The sequence below is a fragment of the Solanum dulcamara genome, chromosome 9 (genome assembly GCF_947179165.1).
Source record: "Solanum dulcamara chromosome 9, daSolDulc1.2, whole genome shotgun sequence".
NCBI classification, from domain to species: Eukaryota; Viridiplantae; Streptophyta; class Magnoliopsida; order Solanales; family Solanaceae; genus Solanum; species Solanum dulcamara.
The window spans coordinates 3,374,022-3,391,974 of record NC_077245.1 but is presented as its reverse complement, the minus strand read 5'-3'; the positions used below and the strand labels follow the sequence as shown (position 1 = coordinate 3,391,974).

General features: G+C 33.0%; 2 protein-coding genes across 5 annotated transcripts; both read left to right on the top strand.

The window, feature by feature from the left end:
* On the top strand, window positions 1–6,187 carry LOC129903299 (B3 domain-containing protein Os01g0723500-like). 4 transcript variants are annotated; one of them, XM_055978817.1, is made up of 7 exons: window positions 4–307; window positions 1,046–1,637; window positions 2,062–2,210; window positions 3,440–3,920; window positions 4,012–4,181; window positions 5,060–5,426; window positions 5,823–5,952. In XM_055978817.1, exons 1-6 carry the CDS (start codon window positions 242–244, stop codon window positions 5,372–5,374), a joined length of 1,773 nt encoding a protein of 590 aa, XP_055834792.1. In that variant the 5' UTR covers window positions 4–241; the 3' UTR covers window positions 5,375–5,426; window positions 5,823–5,952. The 4 variants fall into 4 exon arrangements, with proteins under 4 accessions (XP_055834794.1, XP_055834792.1, XP_055834793.1 ...); XM_055978818.1 differs by having other exon boundaries at window positions 5–307; window positions 2,077–2,210; XM_055978816.1 differs by having other exon boundaries at window positions 5–307; window positions 5,830–5,949.
* A 6,698-nt stretch (window positions 6,188–12,885) lies between these two features.
* On the top strand, window positions 12,886–17,703 carry LOC129903925 (B3 domain-containing protein REM16-like). Its single transcript, XM_055979446.1, has 4 exons — window positions 12,886–12,999; window positions 16,485–17,103; window positions 17,192–17,322; window positions 17,408–17,703. The coding sequence occupies exons 1-4, from the start codon at window positions 12,889–12,891 to the stop codon at window positions 17,654–17,656; spliced, it is 1,110 nt and encodes a 369-aa protein (XP_055835421.1). The 5' UTR covers window positions 12,886–12,888; the 3' UTR covers window positions 17,657–17,703.
* Window positions 17,704–17,953: the final 250 nt, after the last annotated feature.

Below are 17,953 nucleotides of genomic sequence, written 5' to 3'. Positions count from 1 at the left end.
GGTCACATTGCTATGTGCAGAAATTATTAATTTTCATCTGAAACTTTAATTCTTTACGAGTGAATTAATTTCCAATTTTTTCTCGATTTTCAACATTTGCTTTCTGAATTTTGATTGCGGTGTGTTTGATTATTTGCTTAAATTCACACCCCAGATTCTAAGAAAATGGGGTTGAAGGAATTTTTTGGGGTTCTTTAGGGTTTAAGCTTCAAAATTTAGGTGAAAAGGAGAGTAAACAGAGATGTTGGATGCAAGAAGGCCTCATTTTCTTGTGGGTTTTAACCCTTCTATGAATTCTGAAAAATTGGTAAGCATTGCTGTATTGCTCTTAGCTTCACAACTTGTTGGTACATTCTTGTTTGTTGAATTTTTCTTTTTTTATTCCTCTATATTATACTGGAATCATTCTTCATCCTGTGTTGGGTTTGTTGCTACTCTTACTGCATTTGGGCTAATTGTTGCAAATGGGCAAAATTGTTTGCGGTTGACCAAGAAAGTTGTTTTTGGATCAAAGCAACAAACTTTAGTGAAACTATAAGGACTACTCATTAACAAATGCATGATGACAGTGAATGCTGCATTGAGATTGCTTTCTTTTATTTGCTACTGTTTTAGTAGTACTTCGAGCTGCAATTACTTCAGTTAGTAAACAATTGTGTCATACAGATATGAGGATTAGATGTGCTACGTATCAATCAATGGTACATTCATCGTTTAAGCTTAACAAGTTTCATGAGTATAAGGGGAGCATTAGCTTAGGGCCCTGCATAGATGTATGGCAGGTTCTAGATGAATGAGCTAAGCTAGGCTAAAATGTGATAGTTCCTGAGGAGTTTGTGGTCAGGCATGTGATACAATTGCAACATGGTTATTTCAAGGCAGTATGACGAGTTTTGTAATAGTGATCAGTGTCCGTTTCTCTTGGAACAATTCGCCTATGCATTTTATAATGAAGTTATTTTATTTGAAAAACAGACTCTTCTGAAGAACTTTGTGTTATCAACTCTTGCAAAGTTTATTAACTGTTTTGATTTCTATATTGCAGAAAATTCCATCAAAATTCATTAAACATATGGAAGGAACGGCTTCCAGAACAACAGTTTTGGTGGGTCCTAGTGGAAATTCTTGGCCTGTGGACCTAATACAGCAAGATGATGGTTTATTCTTCCACAATGGATGGGTTTCATTTGTTAAAGATCACTGCCTTGAAACTGGGGATTCTTTGGTTTTCAGATATGATGGTGATTTGCATTTCACTGTGCAAGTATTTGACGAGAGTTCATGTGAGAAGGAGGCTTCTTATAATGCTGACTGCAGTCAAGGAGCAACTGACTTGTACAATCTTGCTCTGAAAAAAAGAGACCGAGGAAACTCCGTTTTATTAGATTGCATTGTTGAAGGTGTACCGAAGAAAATGAGAAGCACTCAGATCCCTTCTGAATGCACAAGTAGCCAGGATACCCATGGTCTTGCATCTAGCAAGGATGGGTACACTCCAGAAGATGCAGTTTGCTCATATGCGGGAAGAAATTATGCTGCTAGTTGTCTGGATGAAATGGGGAATGCTGGAGATGCATTAAACAGTAAAGTTACCATCGCTGTGCCAGCTCAAGCAAAGATAGTCTTTAGTAATCCAGGTGAATGGTTATATTGTTTATTTTTATTGTTTTCAGTTCAATTTTTCTAGTTTGAGAAGTGTTCTTTGAAGTGTTCATTTAATCAAGCCAATTTGATGTTACAGTTCATTTTAATCATGCACAGACATTTAATAAACACCAATTTTTCCCATTGAATTGTGCAACTGCCTCATCGAAAATCTACGTGCTTAGAGAGTCGAATTTATGTTCAGAACATACTTCCCTCATGTGGGGCCTCATTCTTTACAACTTTGTAATATTTCTTACTGTGCAAAGTGTTTGTATACATTTTTGCCCTGCAATTCTCTTAAGTAAATTTTTTGTTGTTTTCGTAATGGCAATGAAATTTTAGCTGTTAGAAATAACTATATAACCAAATTTTTAGTTATGATTTGGAATAGTAACTGGTATTTTGAATCTAAAGTAAAGATGAAAACAGACAGAGCTTCCTCCGAGAAAGATATGTGGTTGCCTGCACAGGAAGTGGAAAAGGTTACCCGTTTGTTTACCTCAAGTTTCCCCAGCTTTACTAAAGTTATGAAGAGGTTCAACATCAGTGGCTCATACACCCTGGTGAGTAGCTCTTCTGTTTTCTTTAAACTAACATTTCTTGAAATGTCTTGCTGCAACTACAAGATCTTACAGTAGTCTTAATTTCTGTAATGCCTTGCTTCAACATATCTTACTATCAATTAGTGCATCAAATAAGCTTTTATGGAGGAAGACAACTTATATTTACAGGATAATCAGCACACGGTTCCTTTTCCCCTTTTACCTTTCATGATAAATTGGCTAAACTCATAAAAAAAATAGCATCGAAATCGATTTTTATCGACCAATCAGAAAAAAAAAGGGGCAGCCCGGTGCACTAAAACTCCCACTATCCGCAGGGTCTGGAGAAGGGTCCGACAACAAGGGTCTATTGTACGTAGCCTTACCTTGCATTTCTACCAGAGGCTGTTTCCAAGGCTTGAACCCGTGACCTCCTGGTCACATGGCAACAACTTTACCAGTTACTCCAAGGCTCTCCTTCAATCAGAATTGTTCATAAATCTTTTTAAACATGAATGTTGTGGTTGATCATCATGTGCAACGTGGTAAAGTTGTTTTGGTTGTTATATGTTTGTTGCCAATAATATCTGAGCTGCCTACTGATGTTTCTGTTTAATCTGCTAACTGCATATTTTTCCTTAACCTGCTTGTTTATATAGTGAACCACAAGCCTATTTTGTCGATATGGCTGATGTTGTTGTTAACTATTCCCTCCGTTCCAATTTGTTGTCTGGTCTTGGCCTGAGTTTAATAAGTAAAGGAAACTTTTGAATCTTATGGTTTTAAAACAGAGATATGTAGAATGTATTAGAATGTCCTTTAATCTTGTGGTCTTAAACGTGCTGGAAAGTTAGAATTAAAAAGTTGCCAAAAAGGGAAAGGACATTCTTTTTGAAACGGACTAAAAAGAAAAGTAAGACACATTTAATTTTACCTTTATCAAAAAAAAAGTAAGAGAAACAAATTGAAATGGAGGGAGTATATATTACAACACTCTAATCTGCCAGGGAGTTGTGGCATTCAGTTGCTTTTGTAGTCTTCTGTATCATTAGTGATTGATTTATGGTATGCCTGAGCTTTTCCATGTGGATTTGCTTCATCTTAGGAGATGAATCACTCTGGTGACATTGGCTTTATTTGATGTTTAGTTTGGGGTAATATTACAATGATTAGACAAGGTTATTCTTCTTTCACCACTCCTGCATTTGCATCACTTAGTTTGTTGATCTCCTTCATATTTTCTTTGGCAGCACATCCCTTACCAATTTGCCACGGAACACCTTCCCAACTGCAAGGTAAAAATTTTACTTCATAATGTAGAAGGGAAAACTTGGACTGTGAATTCAATCCCGACTACAAGAGTACAAACATCACATACCTTTTGTGGAGGGTGGTTATCCTTTGTTCGCGACAATAACATTGATTTGGGAGATACCTGCATCTTTGAGCTTGTCCGAAAGTGTGAATTGCGTGTGCGTGTTCTTAGGGTGGAAAAGGAAGGAAATGATTACGGTAGTAAGGTAGTTCATGAAGGACTAGTTACTGATTATGCAAAAAATTCTGGATGTAAATCCAGGAAAGTGAGAGCAAATTCTAATCGATGTTTACAGCGGGTAGCGAAGGCCATGACATATGATAAAAAAGGATCTGCTCCTGACAAAGAGAAACATGTTAATATGTTGAAGAATCATCAGCTCCATTGTCAGTCAAAGATTAGCAGTGGAGATTCAGGTAATTTGAATGACAATTAACTAACTCATTTTAGCTGTCTGTCCTCAAACTGAATTTGTATTGAATCCTTTCAACCATCATGCCCAAACAGCAACCAGGAAACCTACTAGTTCTCAAGATAAACAGGGTTCTTTCACCAAGAGCTGTATGTCCATGAAATCAGTACCTGAAGAGAAATTAGCTGCTGAATCTTTCATTTCCAATTTTCCTCATTTCGTGAGAATCATGAAAAAGTTCAACATTAGTGGCTCTTACACCTTGGTGAGTTCTTTTGCATGTTTTATCTTTTTATTTATTGCTATTGTCCCAACCTTTTCCATTCCATCTGGTTGCATTATATGGATTCCAAACATTCATGATCATCTTCGAAGTATTTTCCCTTTCTTGTTCATTCTTTCTCAAATGTTTAATATATGTCAAAAACATTGTTTACCAACATAAATAATTATTTCCTATGTAGAAACTAAATGCCCGCTGGACTTGACGCCTAGTTTTGTCTCTCTATAGAGCTGATGTGTTTGGTATTTGACCCCTCTTTGCCTTCAAGCAGATAATTCTTGTTTGATAAGGGCCTTCTAACAGAACATAAGATCAACAGTCAAACAAAAATTTGTTGTCCGAGTGAATCCTTTTTTTTTTTGATAATGTAATATGTTTAATTTAGAAAACCATTAAGGAGATGCATTAAGGAGCTGCAAAAATACAAGAGGCATAGTTAAGTAACAGAATGACAAAAGAGAGTATTTATCCCAGCCCCTATACAAAGTGTTAATCTAAGACTTTGCATATAACCAAGTCAAGAAAATTGTAGGTTGTAGGTGCTCCAGGCATCTGTGTGAATGATGTGAATCTTGTTAGTGATTCCTTTCTTTTTTTTTTACGTCAGTGGCCTATACGGGTAATTATAAATGTAGTGGTGTCTATTCTATTGGGCTTACATCAAAGTAAATAGATCATGACCCCCCTAAAAGCATCACTCAACTGACTATTTTGGTCTTGAATAAATTACACCTATGGCATTCTCTTTGTTTCTGCTGATACTTGTTCCTTAGGCAGTTTAAGGTGTTGGATATTTTGGCGTTTATCATGCGATTCTTTGCTTTAATTCATGTTCTTAGAGTCTTCTACGTCTTTCACAGAAAGTTCCATGTCGGTTCTCAATGGAACACCTCCCAAACTGCAGAACGGAGATTGTGCTTCATAACTTGAAAGGAGAATGTTGGACTGTAAATTCAATTCCGACTGTAAAGGTACAAACGCTGCATACATTCTGTGGAGGATGGTCGGCATTTGTCCGAGAGAATGACATCCAGATGGGAGATATCTGCATATTTGAGCTCGTTGCGAAATACGAAATGCGTGTACATATATGTGCAATTGGGAAGAAGGGGTTAGATTACCAAAATGGGATAACTCCTAAGGAGTCGGCTATCCTTGCGTCCTTGACAAGCTAGAGACCTTTGGCGTAAAATACTGTAGGAAAGATTACTTTTTGCCAAATACTAGGTGAGGTTAAACTCTCTTTAATTAAAATAACTATGGTTCCATTGCATTTGATAGAGTTGAATAATTTATCTATGCTTTCATGGGTGTTGTATTATTGTTTAATTCGTCATATGAGTGTCACATGCCTTTTTACAGTTTGCTTACGTAGTGCTATTACAGCTTGCTGGTGCTTAATGGCAAAGTGCCACAGATTTTCAAAATATGAAGGGGGTTATGGTGCTGACCTAAAAAATATAGTTGCAATTTTCTGCAAATTGGATGACAAAATGATGATTTCCCTTCCCTTTCTTTTCTTTTTCCCGAACACGTTTACTATTTCAGTATCTGTACTTTCTGTTTATCAACATGAGGACATTTCTGTTCAATTCCATCCTCTGGTGCCTAACTACTCTTTAGTTTTCAGGCTTCGCATTTTGCTGGAAGATATCGAAACTTGAATACATTGGATCAGAAAAGGAGCACACATCAATGTTATGGAGAAGCACTTAAAATAGATTATCAAACATTTGACTAAGTTGGACATATGCTTTCAGTAGCTTAGATGTTTTGTTGTAGGCATTGTCTGAGCACTCTTGTTCAGACTTAAGTGTTGGTATAAATACTGCACGAAAAGCTTCTCATCTTCTTAATGTTATAGGTTACTCTTTGTAAATAAGTCATTTGTCTTAGTATAATTGTCTTGAAACATCTGCTGTTGCTCTGTATATTTATAAACAGTAATCGGAACATCTTCTAGAATGAGAAATCAAAGTTTCACTCCAGTGGAGGACAAATAAAAGTACATAGAGGGAATGTGATTTTTCTATAATTAAAAATAACTTAAAGATTTTTTTTACCTTTAAATTAGAGATGGAGAGAGACCGAGAGAATAGGGAAGGCAATGAGGTAGGGCAGGGCGGTTACGGGGCGAGTTTAGAGCTATATGGGGCGGGGTGGCTTTAAAATTATGCGGGGTGGTTTGAAGTAATTATTTTTTAAATTTATGTGGGGCGGGGCGGGTTTTAAAATTATTTTAAAATTAAGGCACCAAATAATAACTTAAAGAAAATTAAATCTTTGTAATTACTAAAAATCAAAGATATAAACTTTTTGTATTAAACTTTGACTTTATTTTTAACTTTTTAAAAAAATAATTAAACTAGACATGATCAGTGAATTGTTAATTGTTGAAATGTTCATTAGAAATAATTAATTAGTGATTAAGAATAATTGTTGAAATGTTAACTAGAAACAATTAATTAGTTGTTGATGTTGATTAGCAAAAAAAAAATTATGAATTTTATTTTTCATATTAAACTCAATTAAAAGAGAAAAAACTTAAAAATTTATGTGTGATGGGTTTATGCGGGGTGGGTTGAAAATGAAATAAATTGTCATGCGGGACGGGGCAGGGAGGTTTAGAAAAATTGCGGGTTGAGGTCAACCCGCCCCGCCCAATTGCCATCCCTACGAGAGAGTAATAAAAATGAATAAAGAGGAAAATCTTAATAGTTCAATTGATTGACTATCTGAACTTTCATTATTATTTATAATTCGATTTCCCACCTTATAATTCCCTTCTCCATTCCCCTTCCCTTTCCCCCTCCTCCCCTTTTTTTTAATAAAAAAAACTTGTGAATAAGGAAAGATATATTGGAAAGCTCCTTAACATCTTGTTAGGGGGATTGCTATTAATATGTTTAGTTGTTTAATAAGTTCCTGAGATGCGCTATTGATGAGATTTCTATTAATTATTTTTGGTTATTATTTCCTCAATTTCATATTAAGTGATTTTGTTGGCCTTTTTTAATAAGTGAATTGTTCAAAGTATAAGAATGTTGTTGAAAATTTCTTTCATTTTTGTCCCTCATATACATATTCTAGGTAATAACTGCAAGAGAGTTAATTGCTCATATTTATGATTTTACTTTAAATTACTTATATTTTCAAGAACAGTTTAAGAATAACCAAAAGGGTAAAAGTGAAAAGTGATGTTCGATTTATGTCCTAAACTTTTTTTCTTAATAAATGTGCATTGCTTCACAAATTCACTCAATATGAAATAGAGGGAGTATTATATTTTCAAAAGTATGAGTCGCGCTATATATATGTGTAACGCATCTATCAAAAACTATTATACTTAAAATGATATAAAGGCATTAAAATAATTAATAATTTAAAATATTTTTAAGAAACATTAAAAAAAATGACAAGTGATGATAATGACATGTACAACAGAGTGATAATGAAAATTCACACAAAAATAAGATGAGATTAATAAAATCTCTTTTAATTAACTTTTAAAGTGGTAATATTTGTAAAAAAAATTATTATTGTTGGTATGTCAATTTAACTATCATGTTTAATAATTTTCTTTATATAAAGCTACTTGTGTTGACGTATCATTCAAAAATTAGTATTCTTTAGTTTCACTGTTTTGATTCGTAATTCTTCTAACGGTTTTTTTATTCTCATTAGTTTTGAGATTAGATATCTATGTTTATATTTAAAGAAATTTATTTTATAAAAGAAGGCGTTCATATTTTATTTTAATATTATATCTACAAAGAGAATACTACTTGATTGGATAAATACGTGCAGCTCACGTGTGGAGAAACTAGTATATTTAAAATGAATATAAAGAGCATTATACATTAAAATAATTAAAAAATATTTAAGAAATATAACATTTAGAAATATGAAAATTGATGTGATAGCATGTATGACGGAGTGATTAATAAAAAATTTACTAAAAAATAAAACGAAATTGATTAGATCTCCATCATTAATTAGAGTTTTAGAATTCTAATTTTAAAAATGAAAAAAATCATATAATTAATATTTCATTTAATAAGTTTTTATGTGATGTAAATTCAAATAAGTCTGTCAGTAAATACAAAATATTGAATGGTCAACAAAATCTCAAAAAAAACTTAAAAAAATATACAGTTTATTGTATACTTGACTTACAAATTATATTACTATTTGTAGAAATTAGTTATGAACAATATGAGAAATTTCTTCTGTGTATTCATTTGCACATGAACCCATTACTTATATAAAAGTCTTAAGGAAATAAATGTAATGTAAATGAAAAATTAAATTTTATATAATTTTTTTAATTATGATTGATTGTCAAATAATAGATTAGCTGAAGAATATTTTCTATTATGTTATTGTGTTTCTCACGTGTTTTGAGAGTTTATTCGAACAATTTTATCATAAATGTATTTTAAGTTGAAATAGCCAACTTAGATTAATTCATCAAAATGATCTAGTTTTGATCACTTCATCTAGAGACAAAGAAAATTCGATGAATTAGAAGTCTTTATTTTAGATCAACTCGAGTTCGACTTTATTTTGATAAAAAATTAATTAACATAATAATGTATGATACAATTTGTCATTATAATGTCATACACCTCAACGCACGTGTAAAAAATCTACTTTAGCCCTTACCCAAAAATGATATTGAAAAAATAGAAGAAGAATTAATAATTTAAAGAATACAACATAAAAAAATCATGACAAATACAATTATGGCATGTAGAACGGAATGATCAATGAAAATTCTATGGTATCACTCCAAGTAAAGAATCTTTTCGTGGCGACAAATAATGCCACAGAATGTTAAACTGTCGCCACAAATTACATGTCGCGGTGACCCATGGGTCGTTGGCTATAATAAGTGGCTGATACTTATTCGGGGCAACAATACAAGTCGCCACCGAAGGTTCAGGTTTTGTGGCGACTAATGCCGCCACAAACACTTATTAAAATTGCCATGAATTCCACCAAACAAAAACGTAAAAACGTGCAGGACGGAATGATCAATAAAAATTCACTCAAAAGTATGGCGACATTGATGAGATTTCTATTATTCATTATACTTTTTAAACTCAAATTTTGAAAATGAAAACATGCTCATAATTAATACTATCTTCGTTTCATATTAGATGAACACTTTTAACTTTACACGGTGATTAAGAAATTATTAATACATTGGAAAACTTTAGCATTTTATCCTTTGTTTATATTAATGCAATATACATAGATATAGAAATAACTAGTATTGGAATTATTTACATTTAAAAAGTCATATTAATTGTAGGGGTAAAACATAATTTTTTTAATTAATTCTATCTTAATTTAGTAAGTGATCAAGTAGCATAGGACAAACACTTTTAGTAAGATGTCCATCTGATGTGGAATGGGGATAGTTGGCTCTTACATCACACAAATACGGATAAGTACATCAGTAAATATAAAATATTGATTGGTCGACAAAAATCTCAAAAGAGTATAAAATCTCTTGTCATTTTCAACCTTAGTACTTTTTTGCCGCTTTCAACTCCAGTACTGTTGATATTCTCAAAACTTTGAAGTATCTCTGTTCACTAAGGTTTATAATCATCAAATCTACAATCAGGTGAAAACCTAATAAATAAATTAAAAGTGTTGTGTTCTTCGAAGGATTGAGTTTTTCAACTTTTCTTTTCGATTCAATTCTCTTTCTATTACATACATAAAAGAATTTGAAAAAAAAAATTGTTTCTTTTTTTCTTCCTCAAATCTATTTTTCTTTGGCAGAATGAGGAGTGATTGTAAAAGCTGCAAAAAATGGAAAGAGCAAATGTACTGGTCACAAGTCCAGGTGATTTAGTTTTTTCTGAAATTTTTGATCAACAACTGGTAATGAATTTATACTTTCATTCTCTCGAGTTCAACTTTATTTTGATAAAAAATATTATTTAACAAAATTATGTATGATACGATTCGACATACACGTTCAACGCTCGTGCAAATAAACTACTCTACCCTTTACCCAAAAATGATATTTTAAAAAATGAATAAGAATGATTAGTAATTTAAAGAATATAACATAAAAAAGTCATGAAAAATACAATTATGACATGCAGAACGGAATGATCAATGGAACTTCTATGATCACTACAAGAAAAAATCTTTTCGTGGCGACAAATAATGCCACAAAAATTACCTGGCGTGGCGACCCATGGGTTGTTGTCAATACTAAGTGGCTGGTACTTTTCCGTGGCAACAGTACAAGTCGCCACCGAAGGTTCGGTTTCTGTGGTGACTAATGCCACCACAAAAACTTATTATAATTGCCACGAATTCCACCAAACAAAAACGTAAAATTGTGGGAAAAAGTTTTTAATTATTCAGATGTAGATTAGATTTGATGTCTGCAAATTTTTCTCAATATAAACCCCAAACTGTAGTTGGGGTACTAAAAAGACCAAATGGCTTAAAGCCAATTTCTCTTCTTATTTCACATTCACCAAATCAAATAAAATAAAATATTAGAAAGAAATTATATTTGTAGGCTAATAATTTTTCCGAATAGGTCAAGGGACATCAATTTAAACATATATTGATCAATTTCACGGGTTCCTACAATCTCCCACCACCACAGTTATGTAGGGGTTCTTACAGTTTGATTAGGGTCGATTTTAGTTATAAACAAAATCAGATCAATTTATTTAATTTTTTACTTCTTAAAACCTAACCAAACTAGATATATCTATATTTACAAATTTTGATTTCGTTTGATTGTTCAATTTTAACGATATGTACAATTTTCTTTCTTTCTTACTATTAATTTTTTATATTAAACAAATAATAAAGCGACAAATTTTTTTATTAGGTAAATGTTATATTATTTCATTAAAATATACTTGGAACAAATCATATATATCAAACTATGCAAAGTTTAATTTAAACTAAGGACTTTCAATGTGAATGCCCTTAGTATATGAATTATGATAAATTTTGTAAAAATTAGAATACTCAAAAGTAAAAGATTCTTGAGACTTTGTGAAAATTTTGAAAAGGGGTTCATTAATCTTTATAAAAGAAAAACTTTGTGAAAATTTTGAAGAGGGAGAAAGAAAGCGGGGGGAAATGAAAATGACTTAAGTAAGGCTAGAACCAAACAATTAGGTTAACTTTTTTGAGACTACAAATATTTTTTGTCATTTTTTTACATAAATGTTATTTGATTATAAATATTTTTGATGAAAATATGCATAAGATATTAAAAATTACTCGCAAAAATAATATATTGTTTCGATTTGATTTTTTTTTCTATGATTTTCTTAACAAAATCAAATGAAATATTTCAAATTTTAAAATTTAAAACCCAACCCACAAAAATATCAATTTATTTAATTGGTTTGATTTGATTTCGATTTGGACCGGTATTTAATTATTGTGGTTTGATTTATTTCGATTTCGATTGGGGTTGATTTATCAGATGATCATTCAACTAATAACTATTATCTCCAAAAGTCACATTTTTTTCTTGATTCCAAGTTAAAGTGACTTTCTAAGATAATTACTATTAGTTGAGTGATTATATGAGAAATCAACCCTCCTACATATATGATAACTAATATTCATCAAAATTTGAACAAATTAGAAGAAATCACCTAATGTTTTAACAACATTGAAATTTAAACATGAGACATCATTGTTCACTTGTCAATTGATACTTCTATGGAAGCTCTTTCCTGAGAGGTTAACTTGTTTACTTGTTTTGGACCAGTATAACATGAGAAAAACACTCAATTATGCCTATAATTGTATTAAATGTCTCATTCTATCCCGGATTATTGTAACTTGTAGCAATTGTATTATTTTGATGTTATTTTATAAGAAATATTTCCATCGTTTTAATTTGTTTGTTCGATTTTAACTTAATAATAAATTTAAGAAAGTAAAGAATATTTTTGAATCTTGTCGCTTTAAATTAAAGATATATAGAATGATCAAAATATTCTTTAATCTTGTGATCTTAAACATGCCTTGAAAAGTTAAAATTAAAGAGCTGACAAAAAAAGATATTCCTTTTTAAACAGACTAAAAGAAAAAAACAAGACAAACAAATTAAAATAGAAAAAGTATTTTATAAAATGATGTATTCTACTACTCAATACACACGTGCGACACACGTGTAGAGAAAATAATACACTTACAAATGACATAAAAACACTCAAAAATATTGTAAAAATCACACTCAAAAATATGGCGACATTGATGAGATTTCTATTATTAATTATACTTTTTAAACTCAAATTTTGAAGATGAATTTTTTAAAATAATTAATAGGCTCTTACGTCACACAAATAGAGATAATTACATCAGTAAATGTGATTAGTCAACAAAAATCTCAAAAGAGTATAAAATCTATTGTCATTTTCAACCCTAGTACTCTTTTACCGCTTTCAACTCCAGTACTATTGATACTCTTAAATTTTAAGTATTTCTATTTCTCGAAGGTTTATAATCATCAAATCTAAATCAGGCGAGTTTCTAATAAATAAATTAAAAGTGTTTTGTTCTTCAAAAGATTGAGTTTTTCAACTTTTCTCTTCGTTTCGATCCTCTTTCTATTACATATATAAAAGAATTTGAAAAAAAATATTATTTTTTTCCGTCAAATCTTTTTTTCTTTGGCAGAATGAGGAGTGACTGTAAAAGCTGTGAAAAATGGAAAGAGCAAATGTACTGGTCACAAGTCCAAGTGATTCAGTTTTTTCAGATTCTTTCTAGAATTTTTGATCAACGGTTGGTAAGTGACAAAACTTCTTTAAATTTTTGATGAGTCTTGCTATGTGAAAGAATTTTTTGCAAAATCTTGAGGTCTTTTTGATTATTTTTTTGTTGAAAAAGAATGACACTTTACTTTTTTGATCAATTGTTTTTTTGAAAATAATTATGGTGTGTAGATCATTAAAAAAAATAGAGATCTCCTATTGGTAATGAAATTATGCTTCCATTCTCTTATTACAGAAAACAAAGAGTTTTGAATTGATATAATGTTTGAATTCAATACAAAGTCCCCATTTTCCTTTTCGTAGAAAAATTCAATCTTAAAATCAATAAAAAAGCGGCGAAAATGAAAATGACTTAGCTAAGACTAGGGTTAAAAATTAGGTGAAATTTTTGGGATTTTATTTATTTACTTAAATATTATTGAATTATAAATGACTTTTTGTTGAAAATATGTAAGATATTCCCCAAATTACCACTCAATTATTGGGGAGTAGGATGCTCCCTATTACATGTCAAACTGATCAGGAATTGTCCCAAATTGTAATTGATTGAATTAGTCGTTAATTTTGTATTGCAGACTGTTCAGTAGGGCACGTGACTGGCACGTGAGCTGTTAGTTTGTTAGGGAAGTCAATTAGAAGTTAGTTATAGTTAACTTTTGGACAATTGTCCTTGCTTACATATACTCGGCTAATTCTATTATTAAGATCAGTAACAAAATTCTCTCTTCTCTCTCCTCTTTTTCTTAGTTCTAACTTCTCGAGTTCAGCAATATTGGGTTTTAAAGGTGTGAACGAAAAATATAAAGTTGTGATTTTTACGAAAGGTTGTGTTTTTTCCAAAGAGTTGTGACCATTTCGAAAGGTTGTGACCGTTTCGAAAGGTTGTGACTTTTCCAAAAAGTTGTGACTTTTTTTTTTGAAGGGTTACGACTTTTCTGAAAGGTTGTGACTTTGCGAATGGTTGTGACTTTTTCGATAAGTCACAATAAGCACATGTTCACACTATCCTTTGTTGTTTATAAATAGAGGATTTTCCTCTCATTTAAAAACATTGAATTTCTCCCTCTTCTTCATATATTTTGTTGCTAACTTTTGAGTTCGCTGAAATTATTGAAGTTTGAGGTACCGCTACTTCTTTAATAGTTTATCCGTTTTATCTTGGGAGAAAATAATCCATAACCTCGGATATAGTGAGGGAATTAAATTCTTTAAGGATACACAGCGAATTCTTTGGACTCGGATACTATTTTTTCTAGTTTACTAACCTGAATAACAAAAGAACAATTCCAGGTCTTTGTTCTTTAGGCTTAGCTCAATCAAGTTCCATTCGTGTAGGGATCGTATCACCCCTCTTTTTGCCGATGAGTGTACCACTATACAAAGTCGAATCTCATATGCTAGAATGTCACTAAGAAGTAACTGTTATGGATCCTAATGGGAAAACGTTTTTACAACCAGTGGTGTTGAACTGGAGATCTTAGTATTGTAATAAATGCCAAAAGGTAGGTCATTAGTGCCAACCCTCCACAATCAACATAGATGAGGAAAAGAGCAGGGAAGAAAGTGACACAAACATAGCAATATAGAGGGGTGATTCAACCTCAAATGCAGATCAATTAACAAAACACTGAACAAGGCCAAAGTTCTACACCAGTTAATCACCAAACTAGTTGAGGAGGTTCACAACACGGATCAGATAGAATTTCTATAATACAACACCTAATGGAAGGATGAGAATTTTATAATGTGACTATGAGTTACAATACTTCTTAGCTTCTCCACTGTCTGATTAGAGACAGAATCAAAGGCCAACAAGTTGTACTAACAGTCATCTATGATTGCAATACCATAGAACAAAGAAAGAACCTCTGCTAGAATTGCATACACTATCATAACCAACCTTGGCTCATAGCTAGTGACTTCAATGCTCTACTAGTAGCCAAAGATAGACTAGAAGGGGCTATAGTAGGTTTGACAGACGGTAACTATGAATGGATGATGCAATGGGGTCATGTATACAACAACAACAACCCAGTAAAATCTCACAACGTGGGGTCTGCGAAGGGTAAAGTGTACGCAGACCTTACTCCTACCAAGGTAGGACGACTATTTCCGAGAGACCCTCGGCACAATAGAAGCATAAAAAGAGGTCAAATAAGGCTAAGAAGTTCAAAGCGATATGAGAAATCAAATAACGAAAGCGACACAGATAAAATAGAATAATCAAAGTACAGAAAGTAATAGATAATAATAGAAATCAGAGCACAAGAAATTATAGTGCGCTAATGCGCCTACTAATATGGAAGAATAACAAGACTATGTACTAGCCTTCTACCCTAATATGGGTCCTCCACACCCTCCTATCTAAGGTCATGTCCTCGGTAAGCTGTAACTGCGTCATGTCATGTCTAATCACCTCTCCCCAATATTTTCTCGGCCTACCCCTACCTCTTATGAAACCATCCATGGCCAACCTCTTACACCTCCGCACTGAGACATTTGTGTCTCTCTTCTTCGCATGCCCAAACCATCTTAGTCGCATTTTCCGCATCTTGTCTTCCACCGAGGTCACTCCTACCTTGTCTTGAATAGCCTCATTTCTAATCCTGTCGCTCCTGGTATGCCCACACATCCATCTCAACATTCTCATCTCGGCAACTTTCATCTTTTGAACGTGAGAGACCTTAACTGGACAACACTCCGTTCCATATAACATAGCCGGTCTAACCACCACTTTGTAGAACTTGCCCTTAAGTTGTGGTGGCACCTTCTTGTCACATATCACACCGGAAGCGAGCCTCCATTTCATCCACCCTGCCCCAATACGATGTGTGACATCATCGTCAATCTCCCCGCTGCCTTGCATGATAGACCCAAGGTACTTGGAACTACTTTTCTTTTGGATGGTCTGGTCACCAAGCCTAACTTCCGTGCCAACCTTCTGGGGTGTCTCACTGAACTTATACTCGAAGTACTCTATCTTGGTCCTACTCAGTATATAGGTGTATATGTCTTGTAATTTTGTGTATCAAGTTTTTAAATATTTTTGTAAAAATAAAATATTAAAGTTTTGTATGTTATTTTCTGGCTAAAGATTTGTAATGTAAATTTTGGGTTATATTTTTGCAATGAGTTAGCTAATTGTACTTTTTTGAAATTTTCCCTTGATTGATTTATTGATTGTTGCATTTATGGAGGTACTTCCCTCAAAGAATATCTTGTTCTTTTTCATTATGAGGAAAATAATTTGTTATGCCTGCAAATGAATAAATGTCCCATTATATCTTGGATTGTTGTAACAATAGAATTGTTTTTGGATAGTAGTATGTTGGTTGAATGTCCAGTTCATAATGATTGTACTCTTCAGAGAAAAAAATTATTCCAATTTGTTGTGTGTTGCTACAGATTAGAAAACTTCCCATGTTTGGACATGTTCCATTTGATTTATTTGGATTTTTGCAATCTTAACTAGTCTTCTTGTTGTACACTGAAATTGCAGGTCATACCCCAGAGAATTGCCAAGCATTTGAAGGAAAAGCTAGAATCTTATGTAAGGCTTACAGGTCCAAGTGGTTCAACTTGGAAGGTAGGATTGACTGCAATTGGAGAAACATTAATCCTCAAACATGGGTGGAAGGAATTTGTGGATGCCCATTCCCTTAAGGTCAGTGACTTACTAATATTTAAGTACACTGGAGACTCACACTTTGATGTTTCAGTGTTCGATAGTCAAAGCTCGTGTGAGAAAGAAGCTTCATTTTTCATAAAAAAATGTGAGCACGCTGATGTTGCAAGTGGAAGCAGGGCAAAGAGGCCCATAGCAGTAACCAATGATACAACTAATGATGTGTCTGAGGCCACAGGTAAATCTTTTCCTCATGAGGAGTGTGACGCCCCTGCAACAAAGAAATTTAAGGCATCGGCTCCAACATCTCATGTGCACACTAGCAAATCTTCTTCACATTATGAGTCTGAGGCCTTGCAAACTAGCGAATCTTCTTCAGATGAGGATTATGAGTCTGACTCCTCGCAAACTACTGAAAGAAGGACACGTAGCAAATCTAGTGCACAGGTTCCTCGTCGAGCTAATGCCAATCTGCGGTCTAGGAAAATCAAAAGTAAGTCTTCTTCACTTGAATCTCAATAACATATATTTATTTGACTTGAGTGGTGCAACTTTACATAACTGGATAATAATCCAATTAGGTACAAGTACTAGAGTTGGTGGGGATACATATACCAAACATAAGGCATTAGAATCGGCAAAGGCTGCTACAACAGCAAACAGTTGTGTAGTGGTTATGCACCGCTCGCATGTTAAGGGAACGTATTACATGGTAAAGAAATACTCTATATATATTTATGTTTTTGTAGTTAATAAAACATCACCAAAAATCTAACTTGTCAATTGACTTGCTGCAGACAGTTCCTATAGATTGGGCAAGGCTCCATCTCCCGCACAAGGACATAGATGTAGTTCTTCGGTATGATGAGCGCACGTCGAAGGCAAAACTCACTGTCACAGATCGTGGTTTTGCACTAACTGGTGATTGGAAAAAATTTGCCATCAAAAATCACCTTAACATATCTGATGTGTGCGTGTTCAACCTTGCCAGCGGAGAAAATGAAGACACAATAATCTTGGATGTTAGCATATTTCGTGAAGAATGATGTACCTTATTATTTCACCTGCTATGAGCGCATATATTGAGTAGAATACTCTTCGATCTGATTTGGAGAATAAAACACTTAATGCTCTTGGTTGCCTTTCTCTTATTATAAAAATCAATGATGAATAAAAAGCTTTTTTGGGGGAAAAAAAAATGTCCTTCCCAGTAGGATTGTGACGACACTTCATTCAAACTAGCTTATCATGTCCATTCTCATAACGATATGGATCCGTATTCCTATGTTCTTCCAGTGTTGAATAAAGAGGTATAGAAAGTCTACAACACGTCTATCAGTACT

Excerpts from the sequence above, each read along its gene's own strand:
- LOC129903299 (XM_055978817.1), top strand. The coding sequence starts at position 242 with ATGTTGGATGCAAGAAGGCCTCATTTTCTTGTGGGTTTTAACCCTTCT. Across the intron at positions 1,638-2,061 it reads GATAGTCTTTAGTAATCCAG|TAAAGATGAAAACAGACAGA; the intron begins GTGAATGGTTAT and ends TTGAATCTAAAG. Across the intron at positions 4,182-5,059 it reads TTAGTGGCTCTTACACCTTG|AAAGTTCCATGTCGGTTCTC; the intron begins GTGAGTTCTTTT and ends CGTCTTTCACAG.
- LOC129903925 (XM_055979446.1), top strand. The coding sequence starts at position 12,889 with ATGAGGAGTGACTGTAAAAGCTGTGAAAAATGGAAAGAGCAAATGTAC. Across the intron at positions 13,000-16,484 it reads GAATTTTTGATCAACGGTTG|GTCATACCCCAGAGAATTGC; the intron begins GTAAGTGACAAA and ends CTGAAATTGCAG. Across the intron at positions 17,323-17,407 it reads TTAAGGGAACGTATTACATG|ACAGTTCCTATAGATTGGGC; the intron begins GTAAAGAAATAC and ends GACTTGCTGCAG.